The sequence below is a fragment of the Taudactylus pleione genome, unplaced genomic scaffold (genome assembly GCF_031769625.1).
Source record: "Taudactylus pleione unplaced genomic scaffold, aTauple2 ptg000515l, whole genome shotgun sequence".
Lineage (NCBI taxonomy): Eukaryota > Metazoa > Chordata > Amphibia > Anura > Myobatrachidae > Taudactylus > Taudactylus pleione.
In genome coordinates, this window is record NW_028284917.1 from 1877562 (window position 1) to 1896493 (window position 18932).

General features: G+C 48.1%; 1 protein-coding gene across 1 annotated transcript in view; it reads left to right on the forward strand.

Moving 5' to 3' along the window:
• The window catches only part of INSC (INSC spindle orientation adaptor protein), a 299236-nt gene that overhangs the window by 277160 nt on the left and 3144 nt on the right, over positions 1 to 18932 (forward strand). The window contains exons 8-10 of the mRNA XM_088450306.1: positions 1270 to 1441; positions 4232 to 4410; positions 13760 to 13826. Coding sequence (XP_088306432.1) covers positions 1270 to 1441; positions 4232 to 4410; positions 13760 to 13826 — 418 coding nt within the window. The remainder of the gene's footprint in view (positions 1 to 1269; positions 1442 to 4231; positions 4411 to 13759; positions 13827 to 18932) is intronic.

Consider the following 18932-nt stretch of genomic DNA (forward strand, 5'->3'; position numbering starts at 1 on the left):
GTATTGGTGCATACACACGGTCAGATTTTTCCTTCAGATATGAACGATAACGATTTAAAAATCGTTCAGTCGTTCATATCTGAAGTAAAATCTGACATATCTGACATGCCTGACCGATGGACGATCAACGATGCGCGTTCCCGTTTGTCAGATAACGATATCTGACATCTGATGGGTTTGCAGTCAGACTTGGACGATTCCATTCATTTTAATGCAGTCAAAAATCGTTCAATCGTTCAAATCGTTCTAAACTTTGGTAAAATCGTTCAAATCGTTCTAAACTTTGGTAAAATCGTTCAGTCGTTCATCTGACAAATCTGACCGTGTGTACGCTCCATAAGACTGTTTATATATCTTAGCACCTATCATGCATCATAGTAATAGAACACTTTACCTTCAGCCGTGTAGTTCACACTGAATGCTGCATTAATGACTTCAGAATGCAGGATTATCCATTTTTGAAACATTAGTGATCTTTGGGCTCGATTCAGACCCGCTCGGTAGATGCGTTTGAACGTAGCCAAAGTATGCAAATCCCGCAATCGCACGGCAAGGCATTAGCATGCCCACTGTGTCTTAGCGTTCGATCGCGGTGTGCATTTAGACGCCCACCAGCCTGTCTTAAGATGCCCACTTTCCCACGTCATCTCCAGGAAGTGTATACAACAATCGGTAACATCGAGTACCATCGGAACCATTCGCAGCTCTTGCGGCTGACCATACCCTACCGCAAGCACTGCGAGCACTTCAGTGTGCAGTTCAACCACGTGACGTGTACTATGACTCTGCGTCTTAATTATGCACGCCTCTTAAACGGCGTTAAGACGCTCAGACACGCCTGCGTTCGCACCCCCGTTTCCATCGACCATCCCCTGTCACCACCCATAAACGGCTTGTCCTGTCACTCATTCTAGCGAGCTGGCTATGCGCAGCGAGCGAACACTTCCCGATCGCATGAACTAGTTCTCGCACGCTCTCTGCCACTTACACGCATGCGCGGATTGCAAACATCGGCAGGCTGCGTGCGAACGCAACCTTGCAGGCGGGTCTGAATCCAGGCCCTTTGTTCCATATATACAAATAAATGAAGACTATGCTTTTTTCATACGTAGCCTTGGTGATGTATCTTTACGTTTATCTGTGTCTGTGTCTTTGTAGTTTGATGTCGGGATGACCTATAATTTAAATCACAAACAAATGTCTGGTGCCTCCTGTACCTTCACACTGTGTCATTACAACTGTATAATTATCTTGTTTTTTTCGTATAAGGTTGACGGGATATTGTGCTTAACCGAAATTCTCACCGATGAGGCTCAGTCGGAGGCCACGAAGGCCGAAGTAGCGGCTGTTATAGCGCAGATCACGTCTCCTCACCTGACCTTCACCCAACATCTCAGCAGCTTCCTAGAGAACATGGAAGAGATCGTTACTGCCCTGCTAAGTAGGTGGATCATTTGCTCATACGAACATTCTGCTCCGCGCTCTGTCTTACGAGTATGGCGTATAGACCGGGGCTGTACGCCGAAGGGCGTATAACGTCATTAGGTCACACACAGAAGGGCTGGGGCCGCCAGCACTGACTGGGAACATCCTGACGCACCAGCTCAGCTGCACACACTGCAAGGTGCCTGTCTGGAGCTTCTGAAGGGACGCTCGGGCAGCGCCATGGCGGTGATTCTGGCTGCAGGATGCCATCCCAGACACTGTGTTAGCCAGAAGGGCTGTGGAGTGGCAACAGTGCTGCTGCCCACAGAGCCTTGTGTGGTGGCACTCATCTCAAACCCCTAATTATGACCCTGGCATAGAGAGCCAATTGGATAAACCAACCATTGTTGTTGGGGTTTTGCCTTTTTTTTTTATTTTTTTACTATTAGTTTTAACTTCGCTCCCTCTCATTATAGTCAAGAGGGTTGTTTCTATGCCTTAACATCCATAACATCAGCCTGTAGCCTTTTGTCAGATGTCATCTAGCAAGGCTAGCCTGGGGGTGAGGGGGCAATAAGGTCCAGATCTCTCTTGTGGAGTCCCAGGTTAGCCAAACACTAGTAGTATGGTGGGCCCATATGTGGAATATTGCGTCACCAAGTATAACATGCTGAGCCAGAGCTTGTGTTACTGTTACGTATAACATGCAGAGCCAGATCCTGTGTTACTGTTAAGTATTACATGCAGAGCCAGATCCTGTGTTACTGTTAAGTAGAACATACAGAGCCACAGCTTGTGTTACTATTAAGTATAACATGCAGAGCCAGAGCCTGTGTTACTGTTAAGTAGAACATACAGAGCCATAGCTTGTGTTACTGTTAAGTAGAACATACAGAGCCACAGCTTGTGTTACTATTAAGTATAACATGCAGAGCCACAGCTTGTGTTACTGTTAAGTATAACATGCAGAGCCAGAGCTTGTGTTACTGTTAAGTATAACATGCAGAGCCAAAGCTGGTGGTAAGTATAATTTTCAGAGCCAGATCTGGTGGTATATAATTTTCAGAGCCAGAGCATGTGGTAAGTATAATATGCAGAGCCAGGGCCTATTATGTAGAGAGATACAGCATAACACGCCAAGCCTGTTATACAGAGCCTTTTCTGATCATCACGTGTTTACCTCCTTGGAAGATCTGTCCGGCTGGGTCCCAGGCAGCTCTTTTCTCTCATCCCTCCAAGCTCCGTGATTCCAACCAAAGTAGAGATGTTTCTACCTAAACAGGAGTTGAATTAGTTAGTTAACATGAATGTGCATAAATTGCTGGTGGTATATTTAATTGCCATGATCACTTAAAAGACTGTGAGCGACAGTGATTGTTATAGGTCTCTATTCATAGATGTGACGTCTACCTCTGGTTAACAACAATGGGGGGAATTCAATTGAACGTGATGTTGAATAGCCGCGGGAGGGAGCTCCCGCAGCTATTCAATACACCGCGCTTTTTAGGCGCGCTAAGGATTTCTTCTCGCACCCCCCTGGGGATGCGAGGAGAAATCCGACCAAAGTACCGGGCGCGCAGCTGTTTTTTACGCCCGACACTTTGGTTAGAGAATGCCAGTTAACGCGCCTTAACACCCTTGTTAAGGCGTGATAATCAGCATTCTCCGACCACACAGCACACTGAATTGAATAGCTGCGGGAGCTCGCTCCCGGCGCTATTCAATTCACGTTGAATTGAATTGCCCCCAATATTCCCTATATGCAGAGCAATCTAGAGATAAGAGATGTGTAGAACTCCACCGAAAGGGCTGTATATACTGTTCAGTGGAACCCTGCATAATGTTTGGGAGGTGGTTTTGCCCAGGCATAGGGCCGTATTCAATTAGTGGCGAAAACTAACTTTTTTGGGCAAAAAAACTGTGACATTTTCGGCAAAAAACAGACGAAAACGGCAACAGGCAAAAAAAAAGCTGGAGAAAAGTTTTCTCCATCACAGGACAGGAGAAAAAAATTGCAAAATCCCTATTTTTGGCTAAAAATGTGGGGATTTCTTTCAGAACCCTTTGGACACCTCCCCTAATGATAAATTACTGGGAAAAAAAACTTAATTCGCGTACTTTGGCGAAAAAAATTACTGCACGAATTTTGGGCGAAAAAAAAAAAAATAGTTGAAAAAAAGATAGAAAGCTATTTTTTTCCAGGAAATTACTGTTCCATGTAAATCGGGGTTAAAATGGTTGCAAGTATAGTTTCGTGTCGTAAAAATCAATTTTAAAAACCATTAAAAAAGCGCCTGCTGCAACCGCGAGTGATGTTTAAAACACTTGACGCATCCATACCGTGCCACGGAAAATCTTACCCAGTACGTTGAAATAATTTTCAACAATTTTTTTTCCCCAAAATTTGCACGCCCATTTTTCGCTAAAGTACGCAACTTTACAAAAAAATTTTCCCAGTAATTTATCATTAGAGGGGGTGTCCAAACGGTTCTAAAAGAAATCTCCACATTTTAGCCAAAAATAGGGATTTTGCTTTTTTTTTCCTCCAGGTCTGGGATGGAGAAAACATTGCTATTTTTTTCAGCCTGTTGCCGTTTTCGCCTGTTTTTTTTGCGAAAATGTTGCCTTTTTTTGTTTGTTGAAAAACGTCCGTTTTCGCCAATGGCGAGAAAAACCTGTCGTTTTCGCCGCTAATTGAATACAGTCCTCAGTCTCTTTAACACTATCGGGATCATTCTACATGGAGAGGACAGTCTTAGCGAGTTGCAGTCATATATATGTATGTGACATCTCACTGTCTCTGTAGAATTGTGCAACGAGGCCTCATCCGGAGAGATCTGCTTGCTGGCATCCGCTGCATTAGCCAATATAACCTTTTTGGATACGATCGCCTGCGAGATGCTCCTTCAGATGAATGCGGTGAAAATCCTGCTGAATGCTTGTTCTAACAAACAAAGGGTTAATTCCTCGTATGCTCGAGATCAGGTAAGTCACGTTCAATTATAGATAGACATTCAGCGCCACCCGCGTGCGAATCATCAGTTGCCCAGTGTACACATGACGCCATTATCGTTTCAACGTTAATGATAAATGCCCCTAAAGAGAGTTGAGACGAGGTTTTTATATGAACTGTGGGCTTGATTCATCTTTGTACGCAGCAGCTGTGCGAAAATATGCAAATTTCATAGCCGCCAGGACCTGTAGTGAGACGCCCACCTGCGGCATCTCGGATACACCGCTTTCATGCAAAGACGTAACCATCAGCGGATTTCCATTGGCTATCAGAACTGAGACGTCTGAGCCTTTGCTACTGCGTACGGGATCGCAGTCGCAGAATCAGACTCCCCGAAAGTTGTCTCGTCACGCCTGCGTTTGAGTCTCCACCTCGCTGTTACCACCCACAAACTGTCCCTTGCCTGTCAAACAGCGTAAACACTGGTATTGGGCTGGCATGTCGGGCCGACTCTCTGTACAGCTTGTCATTAACGACACATGTTGTGCAGCAGCCTAGATGAGCCAATCGGCCCTGGGCGCTGTGTACACACTGTGCAAGAATCGCACCCAGCAGCCGAGAATCAACTGTTGTACCCAGTGTAGCAGCTATAAACGGCACCAAATAATCAGATTGAATACAGTACATCAATTAGCGCTCGCTCTGAATCAGAGCCGGCCTTCTGTTTTTTTAGAGCGGCCACCTTGGTCGCTCGCGTAGCTGTGGGTGACCACCCACAGGTATAGCGAGCGGCCAGGAAGATGGTTGCAATGGTCAAGACCATCGCGACCATCGGGCTTGCTACGAGACCCTTGTGGTAGGGTCTCGTTGCCGCAAGTCCCAGAGTGCTTTCGGCTCAAACAGAGCTGAAAGCACTCCCACTGACATCACTTGTGATGTCAGTGGGGCCGGCCCCAGACGGTAGGCGTTCCCATGGGAACGCCTCCGTCTGGGCAGCCACGCCCCCGGCCCGCCCACCAAAGGGGGCGTGCTGTCACTCAACATCGACAGCACGCCCCCTTTGGTACGAGACCCGGAGCGACGGTTTGCCCGTCGCTATCCGGGTCAGGCGCATGCGCACTGGGGCACCATCGACCCGCTTGCGAGCGCATAGCGCTCGCGAGCGGGTCCGAATCAGGCCCTGTATCCTCCTATAGGGACTGGTTCTGAGTGGGAGCGAGTGGGAAAGAGGACGGGACTCACGGAATTTAAGCAGAATGCGCAAAAGAAATCCGCTACTGAGCATGCGCCAGATCAGACTTACACTAACTGGCGGAGTTCACTACTGCCAAAGGATTGATTTATCTGCTGGCGGGAAAAAGCTTACGGGCGAAAACCGTTCCCTTTCCAGTAATTAGAATGCGGCCGCAGAATCAGGCCGCATAGGCTTTTAATGGGACTGTATATTAGCGACAGAAATTTGGGAAACTAAGGGAGTACCAGGGAAGAGATAGGAGAGGCCAGCAGATGCTGGGGATGAAATAAGAGGAAGCTACAATTGAGAATGATAATAAACAGAAATCTGACAGGCCCAAACAGCGCCCCCTGATACGAGGTGCCCTGTGCGATGGCACCGGCCGCACTACCCTAGCTGGTGTCCCTCATTCACCCAGGTGTGTTTCATTTTTTTTTTCTCTCACCCGTCAGCTGCCATTAATTTCTCACCAGAAAAAGAGACTTTTCTATTGAAGATTCACAAGAAATGAGGATTATCGAAGTTCTGCCGTACGAGCAAGACAGAAAAATAATTGCAAAACATCTGTCAACAAAATACTTGTATTTTTCCCTTCAGTTTGTCAAAGATTAGTTTCCCCACAGCGTCCTGCCCCTGTCTGTCTTCCTCTAGGATTTACTGTACTGTTCTAGAATCCTGAATCAGCGGATAACTGAGAATATACTGAACATTTTTCATCAGTCCCTTAAAGCACTTACACGCTGCTTATATCCTATTCAGATCATGGCTATTATTTATCACACGTGTCCCATGATAATGTGCCTGGTTAACTTGACAGGTAAAGTGATGTTTCTCGTATATCTGAAGACCTGATATACAGACAGTCACTAGTGGGGGAGATGTACTAAGCTCTGGAAGGTGATAAATTGGAGAGTGATAAACTACCAGCCAATCAGCTCCTAACTGTCATGTTACAGACTGTTTGAAAAATGACAATTAGGAGTTGATTGGTTGGTAGTTTATCAACTGTCCAATTTATCACTTTCCAGAGCTTAGTACATCTGCCCCCTAGCGACCTTCTAACATGAAGGGGCCTATTCAATGCGGAGCGATGTGTAACTGAACATCGCCGTAACGTTAGGCTACGCACATATCCGCCATCTATGGGACCCTGAATGACGCAAGTTTTCCTCTTGCAATGCTTCTGGCCACGATACGGCGTTCCGGAGCGTTACGGCGTGTCTGAATTCAATTGACCTTGAAGGGTTTTCAATACCTGGTATTTTCAATCAAGACTAATTGAGGCCCTGATAGAATGTTAAAATCAGCACGGTTCCTTTACACTTCCCTTAAGCTACCTTAATAATGCCCACATACATCTCTCCTCCGTGCACTACAAGTTGCGCCACACATAACGTGGGAGCTCAGTGTGACTCGGTAGCGCAGACCGTCTTTTTGTGCGACTTTTTACCTACAAAAGCGCTTATTTGCACAATGATGTGATAGATAGCACAAGCAGCTTCTGCTGATTAAAATGCTGTGCAGCATGCCTATGTTCTGTGAGCGAGGACGGGTGTATCTGCATGCAAAACAGCATATCTAGTCACATCGTTGTGTGGATAAGACGCATTTGAAGGTAAAAAGACGTACAAAAAGACGCTCGGCGCTACAGAGTCACGACACGGCATGGCGCGACTAGAAGGGCTGTTTAACGCGCAAGGAGGCTAGATGTATGTGGACCCATCTGTACATACTATACAATTATTGGGCTGATTTGCGAATAATCGGGTGATCGGTCTGAGTTATTGTATAGTGTGTATGAAGGATTGTTTCTGCGTTTCACCGATAAAACGGTAAGAAAACATCCTCAAACGCATTCCTTCCATTATGTGATCTGTCGGTGAAGAACGAAAATGTCGGCCTCAAATTCCTGATATTGAGCAGTGGGCCTGATTCTGACCCGGTCGCAAGCGCTGTGCGCTCGCAACCGAGTCGATGGTGGGCCAGTGCGCATGTGCGAGACCCGGATAGCGACGGGCAAACCGTCGCTCCGGGTCTCACTCCAAAGGGGGCGTGCTGTCGCTGCTGAGTGACAGCACGCCCCCTTTGGTGGGCAGGCCAGGGGGGTGGCTGCCCAGGCGGAGGCGTTCCCATGTGAACGCCTCCATTTGGGGACGGCCCCACTGACATCACAAGTGATATCAGTGGGAGAGATTTCGGCTCTGTTAGAGCCGAAATCTCTCTGGGGCTTGCGGCAACGAGACCCTACCACAAGGGTCTCGTCGCAAGCCCGATGGTCGCGATGGTCTTGACCATCGCGACCATCTTCCTGGCCGCTCGCTATAGCTGTGGGTGGTCACCCACAGCTATGCGAGGGGCCAGGAGACCGTTCAAAAATTCAGAGCGTCCCTGATTCAGAGCGAGCGCTCTGTCACAGCGTCCGGCTCTGAATCAGGGCCAGTGCGTGCGCATTCTCAATAATCTACCCATGTTTCCTATGAAAATATGTCACTATGTCACCATCCTTGTGGATGGACATATGCAAAATCCGTGTGGTGTGGTGAAAAATCGCTCGCTTCTATGGAAACATTGCACAGATATTGGGGCAGGCAATTTGCTGAAAAATCGCCCCGTTTTGATCAAAAAAATCTGACAGTGTGTAGCCAGCTGTAGGGTTCCCCTCTAGTAAACACTCTATCATGGATCCCGCACGCCACCTGAACGTTTAGCTTATTGCGGAGCGTCCTACATGCACTTTCCGGATGTATGAAAGTTGGTGAAGATGCAGAAGAGAAAATTATGATAAAGTTAGAAGTGCAGTCACCGGGGAGACGTCTTTCATGCTGATAACCGCATGTTTTACTCCTAAAAGATAATGAAATCACTACTCAATCTCAATCCCTCCAAGGTAACATCACCGTATACACCATAATTACTTCTATGTAATTGAAACATTTATGATAACCTCGCAATCACATTTATATTTTTTTGCATTTGAAATTTGATGATTATATTGATGAAAACCTTCAGTCATCAGAGAACCATATACTGGCGTTCAGCTGTAATGAATGAGGCTCATGCATCTGCTTAGGACGGAACCTTACGGGATTCCTGCTCCACTAAGTGCTGTTTGTGAGTGACATCGTTGCTGGCTGAACATAATGACACTTTTACTAGTTTCCAGATCAGCTACAAGTGCTGAGACTTCATGAGACTTTGGGCCTGATTCAGAGCCGCTCATAAGCGGCCGCTCGTTCGCTCCGAGCGATGTTCGCACATCTGCGCATGCGTATGGGTCGTAATGCGCATGCGCCAACCAGTCATTGCAGTCGGAAATCGAGCGCTCGCTAAATAGCGAGTGCCTGCTAATTTGAGTGACAGGATGAGGCGTTTGTGGGTGGTAACAGGGGAAGGTGCTTGTGGTGATCCGAACGCAGGCGTGCCAAACGGTAAAAACGGGCGTTTTAAGGGTGTGCATAATTAACAAAGCAGCGTCATCGGCCACGTCACTTGGTTGTCTCTTAGCCTGAACTGTTCGCATGATTGCGGTAGGAAAATCCTACCACAAGCACTGCGAGCAGTTCAGACGCCTTTCGATGTACTCGATTAATCTAATAAATAGCGGAGATGACGTATGATGCGAGTGGCCAGGGGGCGTCTTTACAAAATAGCGAGCGCATGTTTCGTTCGCTCGCTCAGACATAGAGGCGTCAACAGACCGCAAAGAGCGAGCGCTCAATTTAAATAGCCGGCCCCTTTTTTCTGAACGAGCGAGCGCAAATAGCGTCCGGCTCTGAATCAGGCCCTTTATTTGGTGCTGACCTTTTGTGATCTTACACGTGACACCACTAAACTGTGACTGTTCTGAAAAAGGTGAAATAAATTCATCCAAGAACCGGGAAGCTTCACAATAGAAAATGTGACACACACACACATACATTTATTTTGTTCGTTGCTGCGTGACAGTATGCGGCAGCTCTGTGAAAAACTAAACTTAATTAGAATATTACCTTCCACCTTCATTACAGACACTTTAGAGCCACTTTCCACATCTGTACACATTGTACGCGCTTAAGCTGACCGTGTCTTTGTGTATTAATACACCAGTCTATACAAGTCTGCAAGACTGTCACTCCCAGTTTGCTGGGTCAGACAGACAAGCTCCTCCCTCCTAACATGGCTCTTACCAATTATTTTCTGTATCTTATCGCAGCTCCGTACACACTGCCATGGCAGTGGCCGAGTCTAAGCCCAGTTCTGAGTCCCATTAAGGACCTATGGGATGATTTCTGCTCCCCAATTGCCCCTCTCCAGACTGATCCTGATGGAACTTGCAGAACAGTGCAGACCAGTGGGAGATAGGAAACCAGCTGCACTTCCAAAAAATGGCAGCAAGGGTGACTACTTTCATACACAAAAAGACCCTTCAAGGCTTTGAGTATGGCTATAAAACACTTAAAAATCAGTATAATTATACAATACAATACATATCTATTGACAGCACCCCTCAGTGCAGTAATCCTTGACTTCTCCCTCTTCTTCAAACCACACATACTGTAACCTCCTCCTATCTGGCCTCCCTGATTTCCATCTCTCTCCTCTCCAGTCTCTCCACAATGCTGCTGCTTGGCTCATCTTCCTCTCCAAATGTTCTACATCTGCCTTCCCTCTCCCACAAGCCCTACACTGGCTCCCCTTCCCCTTCAGAAAGCCCTCACCCAATCCTCCCTTACATCTCTGACCTCATATCCCTTCACACTCCTGTCCACCCGCTTCGCTCAACAAATGCACTCTGCCTCTCCTGCCAACTGATCACTTACTCCCACTCCTGCCTTCAAGTGCTGCTCCCTACCTCTGGAACTCTGGGCCTGATTCAGACCCATTCGCAAGCGCTGAGCGCTCGCAACCGGGTCGATGGTGGCCCAGAGAGCATGCGCATGCGCGAGACCCGGATAGCGACAGGCAATCCGTTGCTCCGGGTCTCGCACCAAAGGGGGCGTGCTGTCGATGTTGAGTGACAGCACGCCCCCTTTGGCGGGCGGGTTGGGGGGGTGGGTGCCCAGACAGAGGGAGAGCTTTCGGCTTTGTTTGAGCCGAAAGGTCTCTGGGGCTTGCGGCCACGAGACCCTACAATGGTCGCGATGGTCTTGACCATCGCGACCATCATCCTGGCCGCTCGCATTAGCTGTGGGTGGCAACCCACAGCAATGCGAGCGGCCAGCAGGCTGCTCCATTAAAAAAAAAAAAAAGACGCCCTGATTCAGAGCGAGCGCTCTGTCAGAGCGTCCGTCTCTGATTCAGGCCCTCTCTCCCTCTCCCTATCAGACTCTCCACCTCTCTACAAAACTTCAAATGGGCTCTCAAGACCCACTTCTTAATCAAAGCTTTCCAGCTCTCATCCTAACCCGCTGCCCCATGCTGCTTTCTCACAGTCTACTCCATCTGAGTTACCCCTGTCTGTTTGCCCTTCCCCTTTAGAATGTAATCTCTCACGAGCAGGGCCCTCTTCCGTCACGTGCTTTTCCTTCCCTTACTTATAATATTATTTACTCGTAACTCCCCCCACAATGGCACCTAACACTTGGTCGCTGATGCCCTGTTGCTTAATTAAGTGTTCATCGATAATGCAACATTTATATACATATTTATAAACCTTGTCCTGCATTGTTTTGTACTGTTAATAACTGATTCCAGTGTGCTCATTTGTTTATGTATTTTGTAAGGCGTTGTAGAACATTTGTGGTCCCATATAAATAAAGAATAATAATTATATATATAATTTTTAACTCTTAAATAGCCATTCTCTGTAGAATAATAGTTTTTCTGACTGACAGTGACAGTGACAGTGCTGTTAGTTTTGCCATTTTGCCTTATTTCTATACCACTGTATTATGTAGCATTGTATTCTGCGTCTATTGAGAGATTTTCTCAAGCTGTTTTTCTGCTCAACAAAAACAGTTTGTGTGACAACAGCCTGCGCTCCCTGCATTGTTTATTTCCCATCTCAGTTAGTAATAACTTTCTAGGTGAGAGAAATTGATTACAAAAGGGAACTGTCAGTCCTTCTGTGTTTGCTATGATTTATCATTTAAAATCCAATTCTATAGTGATGACTGTAATTGGATGGTACTCGGATCACTGAGTGTTCATCTGATAATCCCTTTATAAACAATGTTGTACATTATCCGCTACAGTAAGTCCCGGCTGTTACAGTCTAATTGAAAGAAACAAATGTTCTACTGTAGCAGTTATAGGTTCACGTAACACATCTGCTAACATGTAGATTTTTGAATATAGGTTCACGTAACACGTCCGCTAACATGTAGATTTTTGAATATAGGTTCACGTAACACGTCCGCTAACATGTAGATTTTTGAATATAGGTTCACGTAACACGTCCGCTAACATGTAGATTTTTGAATATACAGCATAAATATTGGGACCTTGACAGAATTTTCATATTTTGGCCTCTATTCACCACCACAATGGCTTTGAAATTAAACAAACAAGATGTGATTTAACTGCAGACTTTCAGATTTAATTTGAGGGTAATTACATCCAAATCAGGTGAACAGTGTAGGAATTACAACGGTTTCTATATGTGCCTCCCACTTTTTAAGGGGCCAAAAGTAATGGGACTATCAACTCAAAAGCTATTTCATGGACAGGTGTGGGCTATTCCCTCGTTATTTCATTATCAATTAAGCAGGTAAAAGGTCTGGAGTTGATTCTAGGTGTGACTTTTGTATTTGGAATCAGTTGCTGTCGACTCAATATGAGAACCAAAGAGCTGTCACTATCAGTGAAGCAAGCCATCATTAGGCTGAAAAATCAAAACAAACCCATCAGAGAGATAGCAAAAACATTAGATGTGGCCAAATCAACTGTTTGGAACATTCTTAAAAATAAAGAACGCACCGGAGAGCTCAGCAACACCACAATACCCGTAAAACCACGGAAAACAACTGTGGTGGATGACAGAAGAATTATTTCCCTGGTGAAGAAAAACCCCTTCACAATATTTGGCCAAATCAAGAACACTCTCCAGGAGGTAGGTGTATATGTTTCAAAGTCAACAATCAAGAGAAGACTTCACAAGAGTGAATATAGAGGGTTCACCACAAGATGTAAACCATTTGTGAGCCTCAAAAACAGGAAGATCAGATTAGAGTTTGCCAAACAACATCTAAAAAAGCCATTACAGTTCTGGAACAACATCCTATGGACAGATGAGACAAAGATCAACTTGTACCAGAATGATGGGAAGAGAAGAGTATGGAGAAGGAAAGGAACTGCTCATGATCCAAAACATACCACCTCATTAGTGAAGCATGGCGGTGGTAGTGTCATGGCGTGGGCATGTATGGCTGCCAATGGAACTGGTTCCCTTGTATTTATTGATGATGTGACTGCTGACAAAAGCAGCAGAATGAATTCTGAAGTGTTTCGGGCAATATTATATGCTCATATTCAGTCAAATGCTTCAGAACTCATTGGACTGCGCTTCACAGTGCAGATGGACAATGACCCGAAGCATACTGCAAAAGCAACCAAAGAGTTTTTGAAAGCTAAAAAGTGGAATGTTATGCAATGGCCAAGTCAATCCCCTGACCTGAAACCGATTGAGAATGCATTTCACTTGATGAAGACAAAACTGAAGGGAAAATGCCCCAAGACCAAGCAGGAACTGAAGACATTTGCAGTAGAGGCCTGGCAAAGCATCACCAGGGATGAAACCCAGCGTCTGGTGATGTCTATGCGTTCCAGACTTCAGGCTGTAATTGCCTGCAAAGGATTTGCAACAAAGTATTAAAAAGTGAAAGTTAGATTTAGGATTGTTTAGTTTGTCCCATTACTTTTGGCCCCTTAAAAAGTGGGAGGCACATATAGAAACCGTTGTAATTCCTACACCGTTCACTTGATTTGGATGTAATTACCCTCAAATTAAATCTGAAAGTCGGCAGTTAAATCACATCTTGTTTGTTTCATTTCAAAGCCATTGTGGTGGTGAATAGAGGCCAAAATATGAAAATTCTGTCAATGTCCCAATATTTATGCACCTGACTATAGGTTCACGTAACACGTCCGCTAACATGTAGATTTATGATTATAGGTTCACGTAACACATCCGCTAACATGTAGATTTCTGGTTTTTCTTTCCTTTTCAGATTGTCACAGTTTTAGCCAATTTGTCAGTTCTGGATCAGTGCGCTTGGGAAATTCTTCAAGAAAACGGTAAATATTTCTTTAATAGTTCTATATGATATTTGCGAATTATGTCAAATTTTATCAGTGTGTGCTGGGGCACCGAAGGGAGTGGGACCTGGGGTCCAGAGCCTGTAAGGGGAGCACAGACACTCCCCAATATGCCCTGGGAAAAGTCCCTGTTGCAGTATACCACCACTTCCTGGTGCCACGGTAAGTAAACGGGTCCCAGTATACACAACAGAGCATAGCCCCTCCACCACACGCGTGGCTGCACGATGTGTGTATCAAATAAATCACACAGGTAATATTACTATTACGCAGAAATACTTAATATAGTAAGTGAGATATATACTGGAATGCCCTAACAAATCATTCATGGAAGGGAGAAATGATGGTGGATTAGTGTTCGTGTGACAAAGGGGTCGGAATTCACTCCTAGGCCACGTGCAGGTGCCGTGGGGCAGCGCCTGTGCCACCCCCAGGGACCTGTCACACACCCCAAGTTACGGTCCTGAAAAAAAAAAAAAAAAATATATATATATATATATATATATATATATATATATATATATATATATATATACTGTATATTTATTAATAAATATAGAGATTATATAATGGGGGGGGCATGTGTACAACATTCCCTATTCTTTTATATACATTTAGATTTCATCTGAAGTCTGTATTGGTGGATTCTGACAAAAAAAAAATGAACACTACTATAATTGTGTGTGTACGTGTTACAGGGAATATAGAATGCATAGCTGCGTCCTCATACACAAACACCTGGCGAGAGGTGTCATGTCCCATTTTTCTTTCAATTTTGCTTTGGCATACCAGGCGCAGTGAAAGACCACTCGGAGTGTACTACAGACTCTGGGCAGCGACTTTAACTGCAAATCAGTTTTAAACATGTGCAAAGTCGCAGATGAAACGCGATGGAACTTGGCGTGAGAAAAATCCGCGGCCGCTGCATGGTTGCACTTTGTACACAGATTCAGACTCGGTCGCACACAGGTGTCGCACATCATATTGGTCAGTGCAGTCTGGCAGATTACAGTAGTTTTGTTGCTCCCAGCTGTTCTATCTGTGCACAGAAGAGGCACATTTTGAGCATAAAAAGATCTGTTGCGCCATGAGGGGCTGTTTGGCAGGAATCAGTATGTTTGACCGCCGGAGGTGAGCCCGGCGGTTCAAATCCCGATGCCGGCAGCCCTATGGAGGAGATCCCGACAGTGGAGGTAAGTTTACTATTCCTTACCCCCCTCCCTCCTAACCCTAACCCACCTTTAGGGGTGCCTAACCCTAACCCTCCCCCCTTAGTGCCTAACTCTAACCTCTCCCTTAGTGCCTAACTCTAACCCCCCCTTAGTGCCTAACTCTAACCTCTCCCTTAGTGCCTAACTCTAACCCTCCCCTTAGTGCCTAACTCTAACCCCCCCTTAGTGCCTAACTCTAACCTCTCCCTTAGTGCCTAACTCTAACCTCTCCCTTAGTGCCTAACTCTAACCTCCCCCTTGTGCCTAACCCTAACCCCCCCCTTAGTGCCTAACTCTAACCTCTCCCTTAGTGCCTAACCCTAACCCCCCCTTAGTGCCTAACTCTGACCTCTCCCTTAGTGCCTATCTCTAACCCCCCCTTAGTGCCTAACCCTAACCCACGCCCTTAGTGCCTAACCCTAACCTCTCCCTTAGTGCCTAACCCTAACCCCTACCCCTAGTGCCTAACTCTAACCTCTCCCTTAGTGCCTAACTCTAACCTCTCCCTTAGTGCCTAACTCTAACCTCCGCCTTAGTGCCTAAACCTAACCCCCCGTTCCCCTAGCCTAACCCTAACCCTCCCCAGGGGGGTGCCCTACCCTGAGTCCCTCCGGGGGGTCCCTAAACCTAATTCCTCCATCCCCGGCTACGTGGGTACTTGCCCCCGGGAGTTGGACGATCGGTCCAGCGTCCCGTCGGAGTTCCGGAGTTGGTATTTTGAAGCCTATGTTAGATTCCTTGCCGGGATTACACTGTCGGTATTGAGACCGGCGGCCATGCGTCTGCCGGTCTCATAACTACATACCGTTTGGCGCGCCTGAAGCCATAGCGTATGAGGACACATCTGTACGTTCCATTAAAGCAGGGACTGGTGTGAATGGGCAAATATTTTTTTTGAGAGGGGAGTGTGTGAACTCAAATCTAAATTGCAGTGTAAAAATAAAGCTGTCCAGCATCTGTGGGCTACATGCAACAGCAGCCAGTATTTACCCTGCATGCAAAAATAATCAAAGTATTTGCACCCCTTGCACGTTAGCATGGTTTGTCCATGGTGCTCCCAACTCAGAATCACCCCCCTAAGACTATAAGTTCAGGCGGTTCCCTGTGAGAGCGGGTGATGTTATGTAAGAATAGTTGCAGCATTGCACTTTGGTGATTGGCGAAGGATCCTTACTGAATGCTTGTTGGACGTTGGACACATTTGTACTTCGTTAGTAAATAAGTTTTATCTTTGTTCTTGTGGAATTTTTAATTGTACCTGATGGAGGTTTTAAGCTGGGTAAACACTGGAGCGATGTTGGGCTGATTTGCTGCTTCGTGACGACAAATCGCCTCCATGGCTCAGTGTGTATGCTCAGTATGCGGGTCGCTAGCAACGTTGTCAGATTTGATGTGTTGCACATAAAACCTGGCGATAACACTAGCCAGTGGCGGAACTAGAAGGTGGGCCCAGGTGCAAGAATATGCTTTGGGCACCCCCCCCCCATCCCACCCCCACCCCACCCATTCCTGGCACCCCAACATTTTTTCACCACCCCTCACCCCTCTCCAGTAATTAAATACAGTGTCTGTCCTGCTGCCCAGCCTTGTTTTCTCACCACCCCTCACTGCCCCCCCAGTCAGTAAATTCAGTCTGTCCAGCCCGAGTGTGTCAGCCTCATTCTCCCTCCATCCCCAGCATGTCTCTGCCTCGTTCTTCCCGCCAGCGTGTGTTCCTTCCAACCCCAGCGTGTCAGCCTCTTTCCCCCCCAGCCCCAGTGTGTGTGTCAGCCTCTTTCCCCCCCAGCGTGTGTCACACTCTTTCCCCCCAGCCCCAGTGTGTGTCAGCCTCTTTCCCCCCCAGCCCCAGCATGTCAGCCTCTCCCCCCCCCCCAGCCCCAGTGTGTCAGCCTCTTTCCCCCCCAGCCCCAGCGTGTGTCAGCCTCTTTCCCCCCCAGCCCCAGCGTGTCAGCCTTTCTCCCCCCAGCCCCAGAGTGTGTCAGCCTCTTCCCCCCCCAGCCCCAGCGTGTGTCAGCCTCTTTCCCCCCCAGCCCCAGCATGTGTCAGCCTCTTTCCCCCCCAGCCCCAGCATGTGTCAGCCTCTTTCCCCCCCAGCCCCAGCATGTGTCAGCCTCTCCCCCCCCCCAGCCCCAGCGTGTCAGCCTCTTTCCCCCCCAGCCCCAGCGTGTGTCAGCCTCTTTCCCCCCCAGCCCCAGCGTGTCAGCCTTTCTCCCCCCAGCCCCAGAGTGTGTCAGCCTCTTTCCCCCCCAGCCCCAGCATGTGTCAGCCTCTTTCCCCCCCAGCCCCAGCATGTGTCAGCCTCTTTCCCCCACAGCCCCAGCATGTGTCAGCCTCTTTCCCCCCCAGCCCCAGCATGTGTCAGCCTCTTTCCCCCCCAGCCCCAGCATGTGTCAGCCTCTTTCACACCCGGCGTGTCAGCCTCTTTCCCCCCCAGCCCCAGCGTGTCAGCCTCTTTCCCCCCCAGCCCCAGCATGTGTCAGCCTCTTTCCCCCCCAGCCCCAGCATGTCAGCCTCTTCCCCCCCAGCCCCAGCGTGTCAGCCTCTTTCCCCCCCAGCCCCAGCGTGTGTCAGCCTCTTTCCCCCCCCAGCCCCAGCGTGTGTCAGCCTCTTTCCCCCCCAGCCCCAGCGTGTGTCAGCCTCTTTCCCCCCCAGCCCCAGCATGTGTCAGCCTCTTTGCCCCCCAGCCCCAGCATGTGTCAGCCTCTTTCCCCCCCAGCCCCAGCTTGTGTCAGCCTCTTTCCCCCCCAGCCCCAGCGTGTCAGCCTCTCCCCCCCCAGCCCCAGCATGTGTTAGCCTCTTTCCCCCCCAGCCCCAGCATGTGTCAGCCTCTTTCCCCCCCAGCCCCAGCATGTGTCAGCCTCTTTCCCCCCCAGCCCCAGCATGTGTCAGCCTCTTTCACCCCCGGCGTGTGTCAGCCTCTTTCTCCCCCAGCCCCAGCATGTGTCAGCCTCTCCCCCCCCCAGCCCCAGCATGTGTCAGCCTCTTTCACCCCCAGCGTGTGTCAGCCTCTTTCCAGCCCCAGCGTGTGTCAGCCTCTTTCCCCCCAGCCCCAGCATGTGTCATCCTCTTTTCCCCCCAGCCCCAGCATGTGTCAGCCTCTTTCCCCCCCAGCCCCAGCATGTGTCAGCCTCTTTCCCCCCTTGCTGGATCAAGGGGCGGGGCCACGGTGGGTATCTCTCATGTTGGAGCCGATGCGGGCCCGCTCCAGCTCCAAACATTTAGGTAATGAGGACCAGGTCGGCGGGCAGCGGCGCTGTCGGATGCAAGCGGCCATGGGCCCCTGCACCACAGCGGGCCCCGGTGCAAGGCACCAGCTGCACCGCCGCTAGTTCCGCCCCTGACGCTAGCGATCTGGAGCACATTCCCTAGTGTGTACGACCAGCCGGCCGCCCTGCGATATGTCGGTCCGATTTGATGTCCCTTCTTGCCACTCCACCGAGAAAATGGCGTTTTCCCTATTTCCTCATTATTACAGCCCGTTATTCACATTTTCAGGGGATCCTAACGACGGCTGTTCTAGTGTGTACAGGAGCAACGATAAATCGTATACGATCAAACGATGTGATATATCGTTCGGTTGTTAGCAAGATTGCACAATGTGGGTCTGATTCAGAGCCGTTCGTAAGCGGCCGCTCGTTCGCTCCGAGCGATATTTGCACAACTGCGCATGCGTATGGGTTGTAATACGCATGCGCGAATCAGTCATTGCGGTCGGAAATTGTGTGCTCGCAAACCAGAGAATGCCTGCTAATTTTAGTGACAGAATGAGGCGTTTGTGGGTGGCAACAGGGGAAGGTGCTTGAAAACGGGGAGTGGAGATCCGAACGCAGGCGTGCCAAACGGTCAAAACGGGCATTTTAAGGGTGTGCATAAT